Here is a 22,836-nt window from a genome sequence, read left to right on the forward strand (position 1 = left end):
CATCCGATGCAAAGTGTATTCAGTCCATGTGGCGTGTAATTATTATTCAATGGTGGGGATTTATTACAGTCATCTGTCCTGCATGTAATACCTATATCCGCGTATCTTCTAGCAGATTTGTTTATGTAATCTATTATGTAATCAACACTTTAGCCTACAAATCGGGAATTGAATTCATGAGAGAGGTATTAAAACTTTCAGGAACGGATTCATAGAGATTTTACTTGGCAGTGTCAAAAAGTTGCAAATTGTTAAATTAGATAGTTGATGTATTTCATTGTTGAATGCGGCAAGCTTGGTAACAATAGGGTTTACAACTAACGTAGAAAGTAAAAAGCGATTACGGCGTGGCTCTGTAGCTTCTCAATGCTCTCAGATCACTGGCTGTAGGTCCCTCCCCTTGTAACAATCAACCTCCTTTGAGTCTCCTACATTCTGATTCTGATTCTGAAAATTCACATTGTTTCTTTTGTGGCAATTACAAAATTTATACTCGATAAATAGACCAATCAAGGTGACGCAGACAACAAACTCGGCATTGAAAAACAATAAACCAATTTAAGGAGCAAAAACCGTTTTATTCAGATATCCCGGCTCAATGTTTAAAGCTGCGCCTCACCACCTATTTCTTCATCCTACACTCCTTTTAAGAATTCAATAATGTCTTGTTCACTGAAATTATTCACATCTGGAACAAATTTCCCCACTGGTAGTTGATGCTTCAACACCAATATACATGGCAATTTACTTCCAACAACGTACTCCATCATCAATTCTCTGCCACCATCGGAATCCGCTAAGATGTTTACCAAATACACTGGCTCTTTTCCCAGAGGATATTTAGACTTGTCCGAAAGGACATCAAATAATGCTTGTGTCACTTTATTATCCTTTGGAGTAGCAAAAGTGAAGTTAAGCAACAATGGGGGCTTAACATTGATGTAGTTGTATATATCCTGTTTTTCTGTAACCCAAACATCTATGATTCTATTCTTTGTGGTGAACAGTGATGCTGGCGGTGGATAGATAAGACGTTGCGACTGAGCAGCATCCTTCCACGACCTAAACCAATCCCCTAATGAAAATGGCCTTGACTGGTTGTAAAATTTGGTTCGCTCAATAGATCTGGCTAAGTTTCTGCTGAACATGTTGTGTGTTGACGCGTTGTTGGAAAGGTTGTTGTTGATATACAATTGTTTGCTACAACAAATTAATTCTTCTGCTCTGTCGCAAATTTCAGATTCACGTGACTATGTACAAAACCGTGTGGATCAAAGGTGTCCCTGTCTATCTACATTTCTTCTCTACTCGTCCCATCCATCTTTCCATCTCTGCTTCCAAAATTGGCAATCAAACTGTGGTTTCCCCAACTTTTTATTAACATCGTTGTGAGCTTCACATAACCATTTCCCCAAATCATCCTGCGATTTTGTTTGTGGCTCATGCTTATTCATGTATCTGACAAAATCTTCACCACAGTACCAACAAGGATAAAAACCAGCAAACAAGTTGAGAAACAGTTTCATGTCTTGCTGTTGTTTGGTATTTGGTGTTTCTGGGAAAGTCGCTGCTATTGAATGAAGCAATGTCCATGATGATTTGCCTAGCTGCGCAACATCTGGTGGCTCTTCCTTCGCGTATTTGAGTTTGCTATGAGGAGTTGCGGTTACATTCTCAGAAGCCAGCTGCATAGCTAATTTAGCTGGCTTTGTTTTCCCTGTTGCAAACTGAAAGTCTAGTAACTCATTGCACGTCCGACACCTGATATCCGTTAGTAATCAAAAGCTGGTTAAAAAAAAGCATACTTGTACGTACGGTTTGCCATCTTTGTCGTAAATTATTCTTCGACCAGAGAGTCCAAATTCGGGTTTTGTATTGGACACGTTGTCAGTCTTGTCCTCCTCCGTCGTTGGAATCGGCATATGAGTTGTAGAGTTCGGTTGATGTTGGTAAAAAGAAGTTTAGTAAATCGTAAAAAATCAAGTGCGCAAAAAAACTCCAAAAGAAGACTCTTCTTGGTCTAAGAAACTAAATATAAATAATGCTTAATTCTACTCTATATCTACTTTTGAGCATCACCTTTCGTCTCAGCAACCAATTTAGCACGTTTCTCTAATAAAGCATCACACAAGTCACCCACTTCCTTAGTTTTTATTGCTGCTCTTGCAGTGAAAAATTGATCTAAATTGTAAGTCAAGCCAAACTTTAACTCGTACTCATATGCAGTGCTTATCATTTCAAACTTATCAATATCTTTGACATACCTCGCCTCGGTATTTCTAATCTCCTCATAATCAAACCATAACTCAACCAACTCTTTGGCAAATTCTGGATTGTACGGCTTAATCATGTCATGAAGGTAATGTATGGTTTCCTCTTCTCTGCGATGTTTTTCGGCTTTGGTTATTCCTGCGTATGGTGTGATGTCTCCTACTAGTGATTCGGCGATATCATGAACAACGGCAATTTTGACACACTTGTCTCTGTTCACATTCGCAGGAGGGACGATCATTGAAATGATGGACATTCGGTACATATGGTCAGCAATACTTTCCGTGTCTAATGGTGGTACACCATGATCCAACCATCCTGTACGTTTTTGAAATTTCAATGACGAGACAATTTGTAAAAATGCAAGCATGTAGTTTATTGGTTGAGATGGCGATGTAGGAACTAACAAGTTTTGGACATGTTGTGGTATGGCATCAGCTGGCTTCCACTGGTTTTCAGTCAAATTTTTGATGGAATTCATTAATAATAATGATGTGTGTAATGATCTTGAATGGGTCAGTTGTGGTGAAAATCTTGGACAAAAAATACTCTTCTGAGTATATCTATGCATCAAATAGGCAGAAAATACGCGACCACGGGAAAGGGAAACAAACGTAAGTGATGTTGTTGTAGTAGTAGTCTCGAACACTGTTTGTCCCAATGAAAGAAATTGTGTTAATATCTGGATCTGATTCTTTCGAAATGTATACAATGGGAAATCTTTACAACCGATGAGAGAAGCTTAGGCTATATGCAGGACATGTTTAAACTATAAAAAACTACTTTGTAGAAACAGATTCCACATCCGTCCCCTTTTCCCCCTCCCTACATCCAGACCAAGTCGGAAAGTAAACCAAGTTTTTTTTTTATCATTAAATTTTATACAAAGTCAAGTACAACCCTTAAGCAATCAATTCAACAACACCACCTACAGCCCTAATCTTTTCTTCAGCCAATTTGGAAACAAATCTAGCCTTGACAATGACTGGAACTTCTGGTAATCTACCTTTACCCAAAACTTTACCGTAACCGTGAGCTAAGGTGTCAATAACTGGAGCGACTGATTTAGAAGAGCTCTTCAAGTATTCGTCTTTCTTTTCAGAGTCAACCAAAGTCCATAATTTGTCCAAGTTGATTTCTGGTCTCCAGAAGTGGTTTTGTTGTTTGTGAAAGTATCTCATACCAACCTTACCAAAGTAACCTGGATGGTATTTATCCAAGTTAGTTCTGTGGTGGTGTTGACCACCAGCCATACCTCTACCACCGGGATGCTTTCTGTGCTTACCAATTCTACCCTTACCGGCTATAAAAATAGAAACGTTAGTATGTTGGATCCTGAGTTGGGTTCTATTGAGAGAGATGTCACTTGAACTAGATGGCGAACTTAATTGGTGGAGTGCTTGAGGTTGTTGGACTAGAAGCTCAAAAAGAAAACACAACTTTGAACGAGCCCCCTATCACATATCCTTCATCGGGCGTGACTTATACTGATCAAATCGTGGTTGCTTATGTGTGGTTAAATCACATCTCGATGTCGACTGGTGAAAATTAATCCTCTTTTCGCCTTTTAAGTTGTAACTCTATCTAAGTTCAATATCTCCTCGTCTTTCTTCCTGCGCTATATGAATGTACATACCAGAAACATTTCCTCTGTGTTTTCTGGTCTTGGTTAATCTAGTAGGCATTGCTGTATATGTGTTGGTAAACCTTTAGTTAGTAGGGGAAACCTTTAGCATAGAAAAAAATTTCAAGTGTTGTAAAATTGAAATTTGATGGTAGAGAGAGTGTGAGTGTGTGTTAGAGTGTGCGAGTGACAAAAAAAGAGTTGCTACCAATTTGTTCATAGTTAAGAGCATTGTTTTGTGTTAAACTACATCAGGTAGCACCACAATAAGTTTCAATCATGTATTATAGGGCTCCAGCCCTCTATATGGATTCCATTTTCATCCACTCCACACTTCTTGATAAGTCAGTTTCCCCTTAGTTTCAGGCACATAAGTTCTAATGAACCAAACACTGAAAACACACATGGCTGTGAATATAAAGTAAACCGAACCCCCTATTGCATGCAACAATACTGGGAACAGATACCCAACAATAAAAGTGGCAATCCAATTCAAACTAGTACCAAAACTTTGAGCTGATGCTTTGGCTTTCGTTTGCGTCACTTCACCCACCAACAAGAATGGGATTGGGCCAAGACCAATGGCAAAAAATGTAATAAATGTAAAGGTACCTATAATGGACATTATTGAACTTGTCCAGATAATTCCGAAACCCATCAAGACAGTTGCAATACCAAGAAAACTAACTGACGTGAGCAACAACGGCTTGCGACCAACTTTATCTACAATAGTGGCAGAGCCAAACGTAACCACTACATTCACCAATGAAATCAAACAATTGATCAAGATTGAATGGTTAGGGAAAACCGACACCAACACCGAAACTCCGTAAAAAATGATGGAATTAATACCATCAAATTGCTGCAAAAGCAAAACGCCGGCTGAAGCAATGAGTGAGGGTCTGAATTCGGGAGATGTGATGTACTCCCATAAAGTAGTGGCACTCTTGGACAGGTCTTGCTGTGTATCCAAATCACCTTCTTCCATCAACGAGTTACTCTCCTCAGCTGACTCGTCGTTTGTCTTCCAACTGTTTACTTCAGCAGTGACTCCAGAGTAGCTTCCTCCTCTAAGCCTATGCAAAACAGTATATGCTTGATCATGGTTCCCCTGGTTTACCAACCACATAGGTGATTCGTCAACCCATATTGTCAATACGATGACATTGATTGCGGCAATAACACCAGCTGTAATCAACAACCATCTCCAATCGTTGTCATTAGACCACTTGAGAGAAAGTAATTGGGTGAGCAATATCCCCACGTTGATACTTACTTGGTTCATGGATCCCAATAACCCTTTTGTATGCGTGGGTGAAACTTCATTGATGTACAATGATGTAATGACTAATGCAGACCCGGCACCTAATCCGCAGATAAATCTACCAAAAATCAATCCATAAAACGTATTGGCCAACCCATTCAATACCGATCCTATTATATACATAGCACAATGCAAGTAACTTGTAAGCTTCCTGCCATACTTGTCGGCTAAATGACCAACATAGAATGACCCCACTAATCCACCAATGGAAAATATCGACGTAACCAACCCAATTTGGTCCGGAGTCATTGGTATGCATTGGATATAACCATGTGAGCCCCAGAATGAATCCATATAAGGCACTGGCCCTGGTTGTGAACGCTTGCATGTGAGGACCAACTCGGGTGAATTGAGTTCAGCCATGTGATACCCAAATTGTAGGGAGCCAAGACATATTGTTGTGACTGAAAAGAGCAAGTTAGCTGTGAGTTTAGGCATCTGTTGATGTGGCGATGGTGGCATGTTATGATGTGGCACCTCGTTGTCCATTTGATAAAAGCTTGCTTTTAACGTGATCAGTTTTGTGGGACGTCGTCCCTTTGACAAAAAAGCCGCTCCACCCAGAAGGAAGGGGAGGGGGGCGGCTCAACAAACGCTACCCACTACATAGCTCCTCAATTTTTGCATTCATAAAACGTATATATATTTATATATATATAATGTAATAATATTACAACTTTAAACTCTATATTATAGGCAAGAAGTTCCCCACAATCATCATGGGAATCCCAAAAACATCTCTTTTCAACGTCCACACACAACCGGTTCTTATCTTGACATCAGGCTTTGGTGTCAATAAAGTACATTCGGTCATTGTTGCGCCCAAAAAGTCACCAAATGCAATTCTAGAAAACACTTGGAAGTATTCCACCACTGACTTGTCATCTAGCAACTCAACAATGAATTTTCGTTGACATTTACCCATTAGTTGATCTTTGCTCCATCCAGTCAAGACACAAAATTCATCGCCCACGTAAGCAATTTCACCCGTTCTTCTCCATACAATGGTTGGGGTACCACTGACCTTAATGAAATTGTCATATGTGAGTAATGTTCTTTGGAAACATTGTTCCATGAAAATCAAATCGTGCTCTTTTAGCGAATTTGTACAAGCGATAAATGATGGCCGGTAGATCGCCATTGATTTTGCCATTTCAACAAGCAAAGGTTTGGGAAACCGTTTGCGTAAGTACGCAATAAGCGAATGGTATCCAGGCGTATAGGAGAAAGGTTTTGTGACTTTCGCGTATATCTCTTCGGGTTCTTTGAAAAAAGCATCTTCTTTTCCGCTAACACTACTCGAATTGTTTTCATCATGCAGGATTCCAATCGAGAATGATAAATTCAGTTTCGCATTGCGCTCTTGATACACTGCGTAATCGGTATTCTTCATCTCTTCAATGGCCGTGATTATATCAGGAAATAATGACGACTTTTCCGAATCTACCTGACCAATAAAATACTGATTAATCGATTCATCGCATTTGGGATACTTTGAATTTTCAAACATGGTGCTTGTGTTTCGAAACGTTGGGGCTGAAGGTACATCCAAGTGCTTCTGATTTGCTCCATTGGTACGGGATGATGTTTCTGTGTTTTCGGCTTGGTACTCCACCGAAGGTATTGGCGGTACCGTGTTTGCTGCACTGGACATGTTATGAGGGGACAAGTTCGGTGACATGATATGTGAGTTGGGAGTCGCTTCATTGGAAGTTGTATGATGGCCACTGAAATTGTCTTGTAGTATATTGGAAAGTGTAGCATACTCCAAGTCAGCAGCTGAAGAAAAAAACTTGGACTTTTTTTGATGTTGAATGAATGAAGTTGGTGAGCTTGCATTGGTTGGTTGTTGGGATGATGATGGTGGTGGTGGCGGCGCTGGCGGCGCTGGCGGTTGCAAATGGGGAGCTAAATTACTGCTCGCCGACGGTTGTTCGTGCTCCAGTTGCGAATGTTGGCGTGACTGGTTGAACGAGTTATGAAAATAGTAGTCTGGTGCAGATTGCATTGCCAGTCCCAAGGCATTATGTTGAAACAAGGTTGCTTGATATGTCGTGTGATTGGGAATAAAATTATTGGGTTGTGGCAACAGCTGAGGTCTTTGCGGCTGTTGGTGCACCTGATACAGGTCCTGAAATGTCGAAGCGGGTCTGGCCAAGTGTGGTGTTGTTGAATGTGTATGCGGATGTACCTGCTGTTGATGGGAAAGCTGATGTTGTAGTTGTAATTGTGGTTGCTGTTCCTGTTGTAGTGTAGTGCCATCATGTGAGAGTGGTACTTGTTGATCTCTTTCGTTTGACTGACGCAGTTGTAATCGAGTTTGCATGTCAAGGAATGTATGGGTGTTTTGCCCCAACGGCGGCATGTTTTGAGCATCAGGTTTTTGTAATGACGTGTTCAATGAATAGCCATGTTGCAATTCATGGCTCGAACGAGGGTCCTGTGGTAATCTCTGCGTTCTCTTGATAGTCAAACTAGAGTTTGGAACATCGTCAAGGTACTTTTTCCGTTTACGAGGGGCATCTTCACACGTTTGGTCCAATCCTCGTTGAATGCACCTCTTACATGGCCTACCCGGATCGCATGTCATGTGTGCCTTGTGACAATGATTGCACGCCCTCGACGTCTTTTTCCTTCTCTGCAAACAACAATGTTAGTACCGATGGCTTTCAACAATGTGGGACCTCAAAAATAATACATACTGGTTTAACAGTGGGGTTCTCACTTTCAGCGCTATTCTCATGATCTGAGTCGGCGTACTTTACTTCCTGGTTTTCAGTCATTTTCTATTTTTTACTCTTGGTAACAAATATCTAGTTCTCTTTTATATATACATTTGATCAGGGGACATCTAATGTGATATCGGTGTGGTAAAACGTCTGTTATTATTATTATTAAATGCGCTCGTAGTGGTTGAGATTTCCGTAAATAGCCAAAAATGAGAAAAGAAAAAACAATAAAAGGGTCAGCCTCGGTTGAATGCGCTACCGGAAGAGTTTCCAGGTACCACCCACTTTGACCAAAAACACCAAAGTTAGACTTTCGCTCGAACAGTGGGCTACGTAAGTCTGATGACATAGCTGAGGTGTCATATAGTCCTCATCTTTGGATGACATCAATTTTTCCAAATTCTTTATATAGTTTTGCATCTAAATGCTGCAAAAGATTAACAAACCGGTGTGTGGTTCGCAAAAACAAGAGTTGAGAGTCCAAGGTAGTATCATTGGGCAACGATAAGTCATAAAAAGAGCTCACCCGATACAGGTTCATTCACAGCAGAGTATTAAAGGACATCAGAAACATCTTTCAGAATAGTTTTGCTTTGGTATTGCAAAAACTCTACACGTCGTTGCATTTCGTTACTAATCTTCAAACCATTTGCTACTACACACACAACTCCACATTTCGAAATGACTGCAAGACGAACCCCCTCGCAAGCCCAAAGGTGCAAACGCAACAAAATTGATGGTTTCCACTAAAAGAATTGAATTTGGCGGAGAAAACGAAGGAAAGAAAAAAAAAAAAAATTTCACCAAAGAGAGACATCAAATGAAGAGTCGTTTGAGTCAAATCCTATTCTTGACCACTACAAGACAACTTAGATTTCCCATACAACCACGTTTCCACATCGTCAAACGTTATATATTTGTATCTCGCTGCACCATGTCCGATTTCATCACCAAATTCAACAAATTGTCACTTGATCAAATTCCATCAAAAGCTAACACCATTGAATTTCCCAAACTCAATGATGAGCAGTTGGCTTTATCTTCTCAATTTGAAACATTATCGAAAAGACTAAATGAAAATGATACATTGACACAAATTAATGATTCATTGAGAAATAAGACTTTTGTCGTTGGATCAGTTCCTAGTAGAAGTGATTTGATCTTATTTGAGCAAGTATTCCCATTGGCATCAAAATGGACTTCGAAAGAAGATATCGCCAAACACAGACACTTGTTGAGATGGGCTGACTTGGTTCAAAACACATTAGTCAGTGTCCCAGAACCGATCAAGATTGATTACGATATTGAAATACCAAGAGAAATCAAGGAGAAAAAGAAACCGGCTGCTGCTCCTGCAGCTGCCGCTGCTAATGCTCAAGGAAAAGATGCCTCTTCTGTGAAAGGAGATGCTAAATCAGATAAGAAGAAACAAAAAGGAGAAGCATCACAATCTGGCCAAAAGCCATATGAAGAATTAACTGAGGAAGAAAAGAAAGCTAGGGCTGAAGCTAAAGAAGCTAAAAAGGCAGCTAAAGCCAAGGCCAACGCAGAAAAGGAGAAACAAAAACAGAATGAAAAAGCAGCATCTGCCACCCCACCATCTCCAGCCATGATTGATCTTAGAGTTGGATTCATTCAAAAAGCAGAAAGGCACCCCAATGCCGATTCTCTTTACATGTCAACTATTGATATGGGTGATGAAGAAGGTCCAAGAATTGTATGTTCAGGATTGGTCAATTATATCCCCATTGAAGAAATGCAAAAGAGATATGTCATTGTTGTTGCCAATTTGAAACCAGTAACCATGAGAGGTGTCAAGAGTTGTGCGATGGTTTTGTGTGCATCAAATAAAGATGATGGTGTGGTTGAGTTTGTTAATCCACCACAAGGATCGAAACCTGGTGACAAGATCTTTTTTGAAGGTTATAATGGTGTTCCTGAAAAACAATTGAATCCTAAAAAGAAGATTTGGGAAGCTGTTCAGCCTAAATTCTCCACTACTGAGAATTTCGAAGTTATCTATACTGAAGAAGAAGGTAAACCACCAGCATATTTGGTTAATGAAAAGGGAGAAAAGTGTAAGAATAGTACTGTTGTTGGTGCCAATGTCAGTTAAACGTCTGTGTACATAGAAGTTTCGATGAATATACAAAGATGTCTGTTATTTTGTTCATGTATTGGATAATGAGCTATATTCTCCTGCGCATTCTTTTGGTGTAATGCTTATTTTGCAACTTCCGTTTATCCTCTGGCTCCGCGATATCCATTATTGAATCATTCACGTGACGTCTCACAAAATGGAATACTGATGAAATTGTGAAATCTGTGGAAGTGCCCAACAACCAAATGGGGGCTCCATACGAGATAATAGACCCGGAAATGTAACACGCTATAGGGGATCCCAATCATGACTCTTTTAGTCAGACTAAACAGGTCATGACATAGCCTATTACTCATTTTCCAGTTCAGATGATGTGCATGATGCATATGATGCGTTAGAACGGTTTTAATGAAACAATAGATTGTATTGTATTTGTTACTTTGAGATCTCAAGTGGACACAAAAATGTCGTATCTAATACAAATCAAAGGTTTTCGAGAGTGAAGAGGTTATACTACCTTATTCATGAAACAGAAAAGTACATTACATGCAACTTGATGCAATCGTAATCTGATAAACTCATGTAGGGGTCTGGAATAATTGAGGGAGAGAAAGAAAAAGAAAGACGAACGGAGGAGAGGAGCTACGAAGCGAGGTGGTGTAATTCTGCTGTAGTATTCCTTTCTGTAACTACAAACTTAAAAATCAAATAATTTTGAATATTGTCTGGGTAAAAGGGGGTAGGTGGGACAACAACATCGAAAAGTGGGTGGGGTTATAGAGTAGTAATGGAGCAACTTCCAAATGATGAATGAGAAAATGAGTAAGATGGTACAAAGAGCTTTCATGATGATGATATGGAAGGGGTAATAAAGTTTGAAAAGATAAATCTTAATATAGGCAGAATCAATGTTTGGTGAATAAAAAAGGGGAAAATCAGATGTTTTTCTAGATTGTGTAAGTTGTCGGTGCATAAAGAGGAAAGAGACATGGGTTGCGGTGGGGTAAAAGTTTGGGTGATTGTATGGTAAAGGACGATTGGGTTTCATTTCTCGGAATTTTAGATAAAAAGATTAAGCACAGTCGGGTCGAAGGTTTATCTCTGGAGATTACCGTTGACACATTGTAAACTGGAAATGAGAATGGTGTTGAGTACATTCTAGAAGGAATTTTTTGAAGTTATTTTGAAATAATTTGTTGAGTGATTTTACCATTCATTCTTCTGTTTTTGTATTTTGTTGGTGATGTTATTATAATAACTGTTGCAGTATACGAGAGAAGCTGCTATTATATATTCTATCATTTCTCTACTCCATAATTTGTGTGTGAGTATCTTATTGTGTGACCAACTCAGTTCCGACGTTTAATGAAACTCGACACAATATGTAACAAATATCTGAATTTCATTGGTTGAGCCCACCTCCCTTATCTCCAGCTACCCCCCCCCCCCCTTCCCCTCTACATTCTTCGAAGTTCTAACTTTAAACGCAGCAACTTTAAAGTTCCGACTACCCCTCTACCACACATATGTATAAACAATAGCCAAATTCAAAGACACCATTTCAGTTACCATTGAATGGCCAAAATAGTTGTGGCACAAAAGATCTGTTACGATACTAACAAACAGCTTCAGATATAAGGTGATCAGTGTAATTTGTTAATAGAATATAAAATCTTTTGAGTTTTTGGTTAGGTGGGTCCATCGTAATTATTATAACTTTATCCACAGCTAGCGTGCAATCCCAACCACCACCCACAAACCACAGACATCTAATGTATCTCCCGCTTTTTTGTGTATTTTTGTTCTTTTTGTGGAACACAACAGACTCAATCAGTTTATACAATTGTTAGTATGGTGAATGGTTGATACATATGGGGCAGTCTTAGCAACCATTTTATGGATAGTTTGATGCAACTTTGATCTTTTTCCATTGCATATGTGTGTAGATAACAGTCTGTGCATATACGATAAAGTTCACTGTTGCTGCAAATGAGATTCTTAATGACATTTGACATACGCACCTGCACCTTTATAACCAATATTGTAATTTTATTCTTATTCTCATTCTCATTCTCATTCTCATTCTCATTCTCATTCTCATTCTCATTCTTACTTTTATTTTACTTTTTTTTTATTTTTTTATTAGGAAAAAAAAAAAAGTTTAAAATTGGTTTAGGAGTACGTCTCCATCCTCAAAGTCAAACAATTTTCCCACATTTTTCACCACATCATCTTTGCAACCAAATATTCAACACATATACATATACTTACATATATATATATATATATATATATGTGTACATAATATTAGCTACATTCTACTCCCGTATTCATACTACATCACACCACACACTCACACATACACACATACACTCACTCATTTGTTACAGCCAAGTCACACTTTTACACTATGAATCCGGATCCTCAAGATTTGTCACCACTCACGATCTCGTCATCCACTTCCGGAACCCCCACATCATCCTCCTCTTCGAGACCAAATATGGTGAAAAAACCATCAACAGAACCAAAAAGAAGACGAGTCACACGTGCTTGTGATACATGTCGTTCCAAGAAAGTCAAATGTGATGGTAGACAACCCTGTATTCATTGTACAGTATACTCATTCCGTTGTACTTATGACGAACCAAACATTAGAAACAAAAAGAACTCAGGTATACCTAAACCATCACTGCCCAATGTTGTTGCTGCGTTACAAGCAGCAGCAGCAAACGGTACATTGTATGGCGACAACACTCAATTAGTGAAAGCTTCTCCTGCTAATGCCAGTGTTGGAGTTGGAGCTGGCGCGGGTGCGGGTGCGGGTGCGGGTAATTCCTCCGCTGGTGTTGGTTCTGGTGGTGCCAACAACAAGGCAAATGCAACTGGTGGAGCTACTGGTGGTATTGCTCCGTCAAATGTTCCAAATGGTATACCAGTGGACACATTTCCGACAAAGAATTTAATTATTGCTCAACAAATAATCAGCGCATTGCTCCCTAAACTACAATTCAACTGTTTGGATCAGAATTTAAATTTTGATTTGGACAGGTTTCAAAAAATTGTTTCATACATGACTCAAAAATCATCCTCATTGGCACTAAATACCAATGAAATTGCTGATTTGATGCATGATAAGGAGACTATTGTACCCCCACCAAGAAAAGCATCCACTGAAACTATCAGCGAAGACTACAGTGCCAACACCCCCCGCGAAGTCAAGTTGATACTTCCAAGCAAAGAAGAGGCATTAGAATTGATATACACAACTTGGAATAAGGCATGTGTGTTGTTTAGATTTTACCATCGTCCATCACTTATTCAAGAGATCGACTTGCTATATTCATTAGACCCTAGTGAATACGGTGACCGACAACAAAAATTTCTCCCGTTTCTTTATTCTAGTTTAGCATGCGGATGTTTGTTCAGCAAATCACCTTACAAAAAGACCAGCCATAATGAAAACTTGGAAGATGATGGGTTCAAATACTTTTTGGAAGCAAGAAAGCTCATGGATATCACAAATGTTGGTGATATAAGTTCAATTCAAACTATTGTCATGATGATTATGTATTTACAATGTTCAGCTAGATTATCCACTTGCTATTCATACATTGGTATAGCTCTTCGAAGTGCATTAAAAGAAGGGTTGCATCGTAATTTATCCATTTTCCAAAATTCCAAGCGCAAATTAGATCCAATGGAAATCGACACTAGGAAGCGTTTGTTCTTCACCATTTACAAAATGGACATCTATATCAATAGTTTATTGGGATTGCCTCGCTCTCTTACCGAGGACCAATTTGATCAAGAGTTACCAGATGATTTAGATGATGAAAACGTCACCAGACAAGGATATTTGTTTGATAAACAAGGAGGAAGATTGAGCTCAGCTGGGTGTGCAAATTACCACACAAAATTGATGTTTATATTGTCACATATTCTCAAGGAATTATACCCCGTCAAAATTACGAATAGTGAAGAAAACAAGTATCTACATGACAACTCCAACTTGAGTCATGTTCACAATTCTAATCAGTCGCACCCGTCACCCGCAAGCCTGCAAGTATCGCCACACTCGCAGCCACCAAGCTCAAACCCAATGAAGCAGGAATCATTACACTCATACACAAACTCTTCAACAGCTTCGACATCGACCTTGGGAAAAAACTCACTGACGTCAACTACTCCCTTGCCATCAACACCAGATAGGATACATACCAAAGTCACCGAACTAGAGATGGAATTGAAGGTTTGGTTAGACAGTTTGCCACGTGAACTACAACCAACCGATCCAAACGTGAAGCGAACGGATATTCCTGAAAAATTTGTTCTTGCCAATTATTATCTACATTTATCGTTTTTGAATTGTCAAATTATGCTTTATCGTCCTTTTATTCATTTCGTCAGTGATTCAATGAATGGGTCATTGTCTGATCCAAGATCGCTAATTAGAGGACGTAATTGTATCAAGATTGCCCGTATGGTTGTGAAATTGGCAAACAAAATGATTGACGAGCAATTGTTGATTGGGACTTATTGGTTTTCGATGTATACCATCTTTTTCAGTATCGCATGTTTGATGTATTACTTTCATTTTGCAAACTACAACAATAATGGACTTGGCGTTAATGCGTGTGGGGTGTTATTTGATGATGACTTGAACGTTGAAGTAATCAAAAAGGATATCGAAATTGGTAAAAAAGTTTTGGATTCGTTGAAGGATTCTTCCAATAGTTCGTTGCGTATTTACAACATGTTGAATACGTTGTTTGAACAATTGAATCGCAGAACTGCGTCCAAAACGATGCACAAGAAGAAACAACAACAGCAAGAATCACCACCACAACAACAGAAACATCAACAGCAAATGTCTTCGCATTCAAATCAACAACAGGCTCAACAATTTGAAGAAGCGCAACAGCAAATGCAACAGAATGCCAATTTGCTACTTCAAGACAACGTCAAGAGTACATTTAAACATTTTGATGAAAATAATCGATATGTCTATCATGAGAAAAAGGACGATTTAGGTGAATTTTTCAAAGATGCCAGCATCGCTCGATTTCAATCAACATCAGAAATCCCCAAAGATTTAGCCAATATTGAAAAACTTCTGATTATCAAAGAAGAAGAAAATGAAGAGATTGGTGAAAATGCAGGAGCGGGACTAACTTCCAATTACATGCCGGGTGTTTTTGATAAGCTTGATGCGCAAATTTTTGGCAAAATACTCCCACCTTATATGTATAATCAACAACACGTTCCAAGTAACCAGAAACCACAATCACAATCACAGCCACAACTATTACAGCAACAAGCACAGACACAATCGCAACCAGAACCGTTCCAGCCACCTCAACAACAATTTTCTGGACAGGCAGAGCAACATCAATTCACCCAATACGAATCAGAACAAGGAAGTAACATCTACAATTCCCAAAACTCATTTGTTGCAAACAACAATGGTGACAACTACAACACAGATGAGGATTTGAATTTTGAAGAGATTTTTGGAGCATTGGATGGATTTGCGCCTGGGAATATAGGCGGAGGTGGTAGTAATAATCCTATTGATTATTTAGCACCATTTTGAGCTAGGCGAGAGGTGCAAGGGGAGAGCGCAAGCAGGTGAGATTGGGGAAGACTTTGAGGGAGATAGTTTGACTCCACACCATTTTAGGCAGTAATAATTAGATTTTTTTTATACGCTTTGTATCGTGTTCTGTGTATTTATTGAATCAAGTATGTGGAAATTATCATCACAATTGACTTCTTTGCGTTAGGTTTTACGAGAAAAATTCTCGGCACGTACAAAAGTCACAGAGAACTGTGGTTTAGTATTTCTTGAGTTTTCTGAACTCCGAGACGGTTCTGAAGCGGGAGAAAATCACCCGTTTGCTTCATATTCTCTGTCATTTGAAGCTTAAATTGTGCCATCAGCCAGTGATTAACTCTTACGTTTTAGTACTCGGTTTTCCTCATAAACGAGGCTAATTGATTGGATGATGCGCATCATCTGTAGTTGCACGTGTCCGGATATATAAAACCGAAATTATGCAGGTCCGAAAATTTTTGCACACATCCAACAAAAAGAAATGTTTTTACGGTTTTATTTTCTGCGTATGCATCCGCAAGAACCGTACCGATATCGGACCAGGGAGGGAGAAAAGAAAATGGCAAGGTATACGTCTCTGTGAGTATTGAGGACACTCTGAACTCTACTACCGGATGGGGAACTTTATCTCCTATGCTTCCAGTTTTCCAGTTGTTGTGTTCACAAGGTCTTCCCCCTCTTAACTCCGTGAATTTCAGAGACTTTCACAGTTTTGTGTAACTTAATTATGGCTCATATAGGATTGCTATTATATGCAATCGAAGAAAAGCTATTTTATACCCGGTGTTCTAGGTCTGAAATTCAATAAATATGAGCGGTTGTATAAATTGCTAGAACAGTCACCACGAAGCTTTCATTACGCGTAACCGTCATCTAGTTTCAAGAAAACTGATTAGTTTTCTACGTGTTTGCTATTTGATTTTTTATATCGCCCTTCCACTCGTCAGACCCTTTTGCTATCAAAGTGAGAATTAATCCGATCCAGGAAATTTCACATCGGCGCAAATAATAAAAAAAAAAGAGAGAATCGAAAACAATCTTGAAAAAGATCTTATCTTGAATACTCAAAGAACTAGATCGGTATCAACAATAATCTCCCAATGTTTAGCAGAGTTGCAACCAGGAGGTTCATACCTACTCCTAGGCCAAGTTCGACAATAGGGGCCAGATTTAAACTAGCAACACCTCGTTTGACTAAATCATACTCCACGGTGAATCCACCACCACCACCACCACCACCTCAACCTAAATCTCAACCTACGTATACTTCGCTTATTTTTAATGTATTCAAATATGCGCTCGGTGCCGGTGCACTTGGTGTTGTTGGATTTATCGGGTTCGTTGGTTACAAGATTTATGTCGAAACACACCCTGGCAAACAAGTGCCACAGTCAGCTACTTTCCCCAGTGGTGAACGGAAAAAGACATTGGTTCTCTTGGGTTCAGGATGGGGGTCAGTTGCGTTGTTGAAGAATTTGGACACTACTTTATACAATGTGGTTTTAGTATCACCAAGAAATTACTTTTTGTTTACCCCATTGTTGCCTAGTGTTCCTACCGGAACTGTTGAAATGAAGTCAATCATTGAACCAGTAAGAGCAATTACCAGATTATGTAAAGGACAAGTGGTTTATTACGAAGCCGAAGCAGTTGATATTGACCCTGAAACCAATACTTTGAAAATTCAACAATCAACAACGGTACATTCGGGTCATTCAAAACAATCTTCAGCATCCACTAAATCAGAGAAAATCGGCGATGGAAATGTTGAATATATTAATGCTACACTTCAATACGATTACTTGGTTGTTGGTATTGGTGCTCAACCTTCAACATTTGGGTTACCAGGAGTTGCTCAACACTCGACATTTGTCAAAGAAGTAGGAGACTCATTGAGGATCAAAAAGACTTTGATTGACCTAGTTGAAGCCGCCAATTTATTACCGGAAAATGATAAAGAACGTAAACGATTATTGAATGTTATTGTATGTGGTGGTGGGCCAACTGGTGTTGAAGCCGCTGGTGAAATTCAGGATTATATCGATCAGGACTTGAAGAAATGGATGCCTGAAGTAGCCAAGGATTTAAAAGTAACGCTTATTGAATCACAGCCAAAAGTGTTGCATACATTCAATCCAAAATTAGTTGAGTATACAAATCAAGTTTTCCAAGACACAAATATCAATTTGGTCACCAATGCCAGAATCAACTCAGTTGATGATAAATATTGCACTGTTTTCCACAAGCAAACTAAAGATACTGAAATTGTTCCCTATGGTATGCTTATATGGGCCACTGGGAACGCCACTAGAGATTTCACACATGTATTGATGGACAAGATTGACGCACAAAAGAACGCCAAGCGTGGGTTCCTTATTGATAAGTATTTAAAATTACAAGGTTCTTCAAATATTTTTGCCTTGGGTGATTGTACATTTACGAAATATCCCCCAACGGCTCAAGTGGCTCATCAACAAGGTGAATATTTGGCCGATTATTTCAACAAATTGCAAAAATTGTCAAGTTTGAAATACAAGATTGATCATGAATCTAAATCATCACAGACTTTAATATCAAGAGCTGATAGATTAGAGAAAAATTTACCCCATTTCGTTTACAATTACCAAGGATCATTAGCATACATTGGAAGTGAGAAAGCCGTGGCTGATTTGGCCTGGGGGTCGTGGTCGAATGTGTCTACTGGTGGTAATTTGACTTATTTGTTTTGGCGTTCAGCTTATATTTACATGTGTCTTTCTGTTAAGAATCAAATTTTGATTTGTATTGATTGGTTGAAAGTGTATGCTTTTGGAAGAGACTGCTCAAGGGAGTAAGAGCTGTTACTGTGTATGTTGAGATTGCACTTCTTACCCCCAGCTGAATTAGACTATTTATAATTAGAGAGATGATTAGATAAATATAATGATAGAGTAGAGCGCCAGTGTTTGTTTAGTTCGAAAACGCTACCATTCCATTATACAAAACTAATTCTCATCTCATTACAAGCTGTTTCTCCGACCGAAACAACTCCAACCAGAATATGAGTGACAGAAGAAGAATAACAGGTCCAGTAAATACATTGGCGCCAAATATCCCAAGCCTTAGCGATACTTTTTCTTCCTCCCCATCACAACCGGAGCCCGCAACTGCTTCACTGAATCAAGTACCGCCATTCTTTCTCAAACATGGACTAATTACAAACTCCAATGGTTCGGCATACTTGGAAATCGACAATACCACAATAATTCAGGTTTCAGTGTTTGGACCACGACCAATCCGAGGATCATTCATTGATAAAGCTAGTATCAGTGTAGAAACCAAGTTTCTTCCTCATGTACAACAACCACAAGCTGATATCTTCAACTTCAACAACAGCAGCTCTAACAACAATAGAGATACTTTTAATGCATCGGGGTATAGGACAGGAATGACTGCAATTGAACACCGATTCAGCTCTTATTTGGAAACATGTCTATTACCAAGCATCTTGTTGTCCAAGTACCCCAAATCTACAATCGATTTACAAGTGAGCATCATATCTACTGACCCAAATTGTAAAGGACTTAGTGGGATGTTGTGGCTCATGCAATGGATCGTGGTCGCATCAAGCTTGGCTATAATTGACGCTGGAATCGAGATTAGAGACATGGTTTCCAGTGGCGTTGTTAAATTGATGCCCAATGGAGATGTTCAAATAGGACAAGATTTGGATAAGAAGAGTAGTAAAGAGGATGACGACGACGATGATGACGATGGTGTTTATGCATTGGTAAGCTTTATGAATTTGAAAAACGATGAAATTGTGGGATGTTGGTATGAAGGCGGGGGTAAAGATGATGGTTTATCAACTACTGATATGGAGAAATTGATTGATGAATGTTGCAAAATGTCTAAATTGATTAGAGCAAATTTGAATTCGTATTTGTTGAACTCAATGAATTGAGGGAGGAAGAGGGGGGAAGAAGTTTATAAACCATATCAATAAACAAAACCTCATTTTTTGTATATACACACAATGCTCTATTTAATGCTCTGTTCAATACTTTTTCTTTTATTGATCCTTTTTGACAGTCAAGTCATATGACAAATCATTGAGAATCTGATTAATGCCATACAATTTCCTAGCCACATCCCTTATAGTAATGTTTTCTTGATTGAGGAAAACTTTGGAGCTAATACGAGTATTGGTAGCTTGAGATACAATTACGCTCAATATGTTGTACAACTCCAATACATTGGTATCCAACTGTGTCGCTACTGATTGTATCGAAGTATCGATTGAATCAATATCAAACACTTTATCAAAGATTTCCGTCTTCAACTTTGCAGCAAATCCATCCAATTGTGATTCGTCACTAGGCACATCAATATGTTGAGGTTTAATTTCAAACGGTTCGGAAATATAAGCCACATCATGTCCACCATCTAAATGGTATCTGACTTCATAAACCCCTTGTTCCCAAAACAATTTATCTTTAATGAAAGTGAATGATCCATTAGCAGTTGCACAATTGGTCCATCTACCAGATGACGAAAGCAAGGTTTTGTTTCTTGAATATGTAGTTTGCAGAATCTTGTATAAACCAATCCAGTCCTTTGAAGAGTGAGTAGCAGCCGGAGATTGCCAATTGACTTTGATTGGCGTTCCAATGGTTATAAATTTGGAGTTGGTTGCTGGGTCAACATTTAAGCCGGGAAGTGTCAATTTATAATCAGAATTGGCAAATGATAAATTTTGTGATAACTCAATCAATTTTTGCTTTGATAATTTAACCTTGGAGTTTTGCAAGTCTTTGATAAAGTTTTCAAATGATTCAGCAATACCTAATCCAGGATTGCTTCTTCTTCTCCTCATTGGCTCATCATTACTAATTCTTCTTTGAATTACATCAGGAATCAAATGTTTTTTAAACGTTTTCGTAACCCCTGAATCTTGATTCACTTCTTGTTCGCCATATACTCTCAACATATGCGATTTTTCAATAAAGTTGATTCGAATAAAATTGTTGGCAACCCACAAGATACAACAGACAATGTTTTCGTAAGTTGGCCAAATGATAAACACACCCATGACTCCACAAACACCAAAGATTTGTTCTGGATTGTTCAAGTAACGGTAAACACCAGCCTTGGTTAAGTGTTGCGATTTAGGAATAAAGAAATCACCATAAAAGTAGCCAAAGTAACCAATCAGATCAATGATTGATGCATTGATCCAAGTTTGTGTCACAATCAATAAACAACCAACAAACACTCTCAAGTAGAAAAAATCGTGGAAAAGTACCTCAGTGGTTCCTTGAAGAACATGCGCTAAATTCATACCAAATAAAGACGAATAAGTCAAATTGATCAAAGAATTGTACAAAATTGCCCAATTGTTCAATGATTTCTCCACTGGAACATCATTTGAAAGACACCATTTGGTAAAGTATTTGGAGTAACTTTGTAAAATCAACATGGTATTGATAAATAAACTTTCAAACAACTTTGTCCCTACAGTTAAAGCAAAAAACAACTTGTATGAGCTTTTGGATAAGATTGGAATCACAACTCCATATGTGACAATTAATATCAAATTCAAGACATCACTTGCTCTCATCCAATTGAAATTGTAGAATCCAACCAACGGAGGCATATTTTCAAAGTGTTTTAAATCTTTCAACTTGACAATCTTGATAAGGTTAATTTCGTTTTTGGATGGACCATAGATCTTATCGATATGAGGGTTTTCAATATAATGAAGGAAAATCATTTGCAAAAAATGACCAAAAATTGCAATTGCCAATACCGTATATGACTTGGCAATCAAGGCAAAACCATAATATCCCACGTATCCGACAGAGTACATTGGATGCGGTACCATTTCAAAAACCCCATCGAAAATCAATTCTTCATTGTTGATCTGTCTGAAAAAGAAATCACCCCAATACCAGGCATAATCTTTGATTGTATTGTGGGCATTGACTTTAACCCACAAGTTAAACAATATCAAACTAAACCCAACGACTATTCTCAAATATACAGTCCAAGTATTAGAAAACTCGTCAGCATTGGCCACAGCACATGTGTATACAACACAACAAAATGTAACAAAATCTGACATCAAAATTAAATCAACAAATTTCCTAAACACAAGCCAAGTGTTGAACTCAATAGGTAATGATGAAATGACATAATTTTTACCACGTTGAGACTTGACTTCATTTTGAACCAATTTAGCACAAAACAGATCATTCTTGGTATCAAATAATTTACCATCTTTGGCCCAAGAGACCAACCTGTTGTGGTTTGATTGTTGTTGCAACAACCATCCAATTCCAAAATTGTAAGATAACCTCCAAAAAATGTATAATCCAATAAACACCACAATGCGTGCTTTATTCAGTGGGATCAAAAACACAAGCAAGTTGGCACATAGACAGGTCAAAATGACTAATTCCAAATTCGATTTACGTATTGATGGATCAAACAAAGTCTTTACCATGTCGTGAGTTTCTGGTACAACAAAGGTTTCACCCGAAAAAGTGATACCTTTTGGACCACCGCAATTGGACAGTACATAATCCTTTGCTTTCTCTGATGCTAACAGATCCATATCATTCACTGGACTGTTGTTTGTTTCTGTTTGAACTGACATTGTAAAAAGATTGTGACAGCACGATTTGAATTCCTCTTTTTTTTTCCACTGTCTCTCTTTATAGCCAAGACCGCAATAAATTACAACAGTGTGATGTTTGAGTACTGGCTTTGTCTTAGTCTTTGTAAGTGAAAGTGAAGATTAGGAAGCACTCAACACTAAAGCTATGAAAAGAAGTGTCGTTTCTAGTCTAAACAATGCTGAAAAATTTTTATACTAAAAACTCTATAAAGCTTTATGAAATATTATTATTACATGTGCAATTAATACGTAATAAACCGGAAAAAAAGGGGAGAAAGTAGATTCAATTTTGTGTGGGGGGAGAAGAGAGAGTGAGAGATGTTTGTAATTGCGAGAACCAAATGGAATAACTTTTGGTTGTTCCAATTACTATGACATTATCATCAAGCTATGACACTCTTTGAAAGTTCGTCAATTGAGAGACTCTATGTCTCATTATAATAGAAGATGCATTCGGTTAGGTTAAAATGTATGCTGTAAGATTAGGTTGGTACTGCATATAAACTTTTGTTGGT

At 38.5% G+C, this 22,836-nt stretch overlaps 11 protein-coding genes across 11 annotated transcripts; 4 read left to right on the forward strand and 7 right to left on the reverse strand. All coding sequences in view use genetic code 12, as the record gives it.

The window, feature by feature from the left end:
* Nucleotides 1-635: 635 nt before the first annotated feature.
* CPAR2_802560 (uncharacterized protein) lies at nucleotides 636-1,148 on the reverse strand (the record flags this gene model as incomplete). Its single annotated transcript, XM_036808112.1, has 1 exon — nucleotides 636-1,148. One exon carries the CDS (start codon nucleotides 1,146-1,148, stop codon nucleotides 636-638), a length of 513 nt encoding a protein of 170 aa, XP_036664881.1.
* A 156-nt stretch (nucleotides 1,149-1,304) lies between these two features.
* ERV1 (flavin-linked sulfhydryl oxidase) lies at nucleotides 1,305-1,922 on the reverse strand (the record flags this gene model as incomplete). The annotated part of the gene is made up of 2 exons (XM_036808114.1): nucleotides 1,305-1,761; nucleotides 1,816-1,922. The coding sequence occupies 2 exons, from the start codon at nucleotides 1,920-1,922 to the stop codon at nucleotides 1,305-1,307; spliced, it is 564 nt and encodes a 187-aa protein (XP_036664882.1).
* A 140-nt stretch (nucleotides 1,923-2,062) lies between these two features.
* CPAR2_802580 (5'-deoxynucleotidase) lies at nucleotides 2,063-2,752 on the reverse strand (the record flags this gene model as incomplete). Its single annotated transcript, XM_036808115.1, has 1 exon — nucleotides 2,063-2,752. One exon carries the CDS (start codon nucleotides 2,750-2,752, stop codon nucleotides 2,063-2,065), a length of 690 nt encoding a protein of 229 aa, XP_036664883.1.
* Nucleotides 2,753-3,173: 421 nt separating this feature from the next.
* RPL28 (60S ribosomal protein uL15) lies at nucleotides 3,174-3,956 on the reverse strand (the record flags this gene model as incomplete). The annotated part of the gene is made up of 2 exons (XM_036808116.1): nucleotides 3,174-3,574; nucleotides 3,908-3,956. The coding sequence occupies 2 exons, from the start codon at nucleotides 3,954-3,956 to the stop codon at nucleotides 3,174-3,176; spliced, it is 450 nt and encodes a 149-aa protein (XP_036664884.1).
* Nucleotides 3,957-4,214: 258 nt separating this feature from the next.
* HGT18 (Hgt18p) lies at nucleotides 4,215-5,708 on the reverse strand (the record flags this gene model as incomplete). Its single annotated transcript, XM_036808117.1, has 1 exon — nucleotides 4,215-5,708. The coding sequence occupies one exon, from the start codon at nucleotides 5,706-5,708 to the stop codon at nucleotides 4,215-4,217; it is 1,494 nt and encodes a 497-aa protein (XP_036664885.1).
* A 196-nt stretch (nucleotides 5,709-5,904) lies between these two features.
* Nucleotides 5,905-8,002, reverse strand: ZCF11 (Zcf11p; the record flags this gene model as incomplete). Its single annotated transcript, XM_036808118.1, has 2 exons — nucleotides 5,905-7,857; nucleotides 7,922-8,002. 2 exons carry the CDS (start codon nucleotides 8,000-8,002, stop codon nucleotides 5,905-5,907), a joined length of 2,034 nt encoding a protein of 677 aa, XP_036664886.1.
* Nucleotides 8,003-8,882: 880 nt separating this feature from the next.
* On the forward strand, nucleotides 8,883-10,064 carry ARC1 (Arc1p; the record flags this gene model as incomplete). The annotated part of the gene is made up of 1 exon (XM_036808119.1): nucleotides 8,883-10,064. One exon carries the CDS (start codon nucleotides 8,883-8,885, stop codon nucleotides 10,062-10,064), a length of 1,182 nt encoding a protein of 393 aa, XP_036664887.1.
* A 2,395-nt stretch (nucleotides 10,065-12,459) lies between these two features.
* On the forward strand, nucleotides 12,460-15,642 carry ASG1 (Asg1p; the record flags this gene model as incomplete). The annotated part of the gene is made up of 1 exon (XM_036808120.1): nucleotides 12,460-15,642. The coding sequence occupies one exon, from the start codon at nucleotides 12,460-12,462 to the stop codon at nucleotides 15,640-15,642; it is 3,183 nt and encodes a 1,060-aa protein (XP_036664888.1).
* Nucleotides 15,643-16,763: 1,121 nt separating this feature from the next.
* Nucleotides 16,764-18,497, forward strand: CPAR2_802640 (uncharacterized protein; the record flags this gene model as incomplete). Its single annotated transcript, XM_036808121.1, has 1 exon — nucleotides 16,764-18,497. One exon carries the CDS (start codon nucleotides 16,764-16,766, stop codon nucleotides 18,495-18,497), a length of 1,734 nt encoding a protein of 577 aa, XP_036664889.1.
* A 206-nt stretch (nucleotides 18,498-18,703) lies between these two features.
* Nucleotides 18,704-19,606, forward strand: CPAR2_802650 (exosome non-catalytic core subunit; the record flags this gene model as incomplete). Its single annotated transcript, XM_036808122.1, has 1 exon — nucleotides 18,704-19,606. The coding sequence occupies one exon, from the start codon at nucleotides 18,704-18,706 to the stop codon at nucleotides 19,604-19,606; it is 903 nt and encodes a 300-aa protein (XP_036664890.1).
* A 108-nt stretch (nucleotides 19,607-19,714) lies between these two features.
* Nucleotides 19,715-22,300, reverse strand: CHO2 (phosphatidylethanolamine N-methyltransferase; the record flags this gene model as incomplete). Its single annotated transcript, XM_036808123.1, has 1 exon — nucleotides 19,715-22,300. One exon carries the CDS (start codon nucleotides 22,298-22,300, stop codon nucleotides 19,715-19,717), a length of 2,586 nt encoding a protein of 861 aa, XP_036664891.1.
* Between the last annotated feature and the right edge of the window lie 536 nt (nucleotides 22,301-22,836).

Source organism: Candida parapsilosis, contig 005807, assembly GCF_000182765.1.
Source record: "Candida parapsilosis strain CDC317 annotated contig 005807".
NCBI lineage: Eukaryota > Fungi > Ascomycota > Pichiomycetes > Serinales > Debaryomycetaceae > Lodderomyces > Lodderomyces parapsilosis.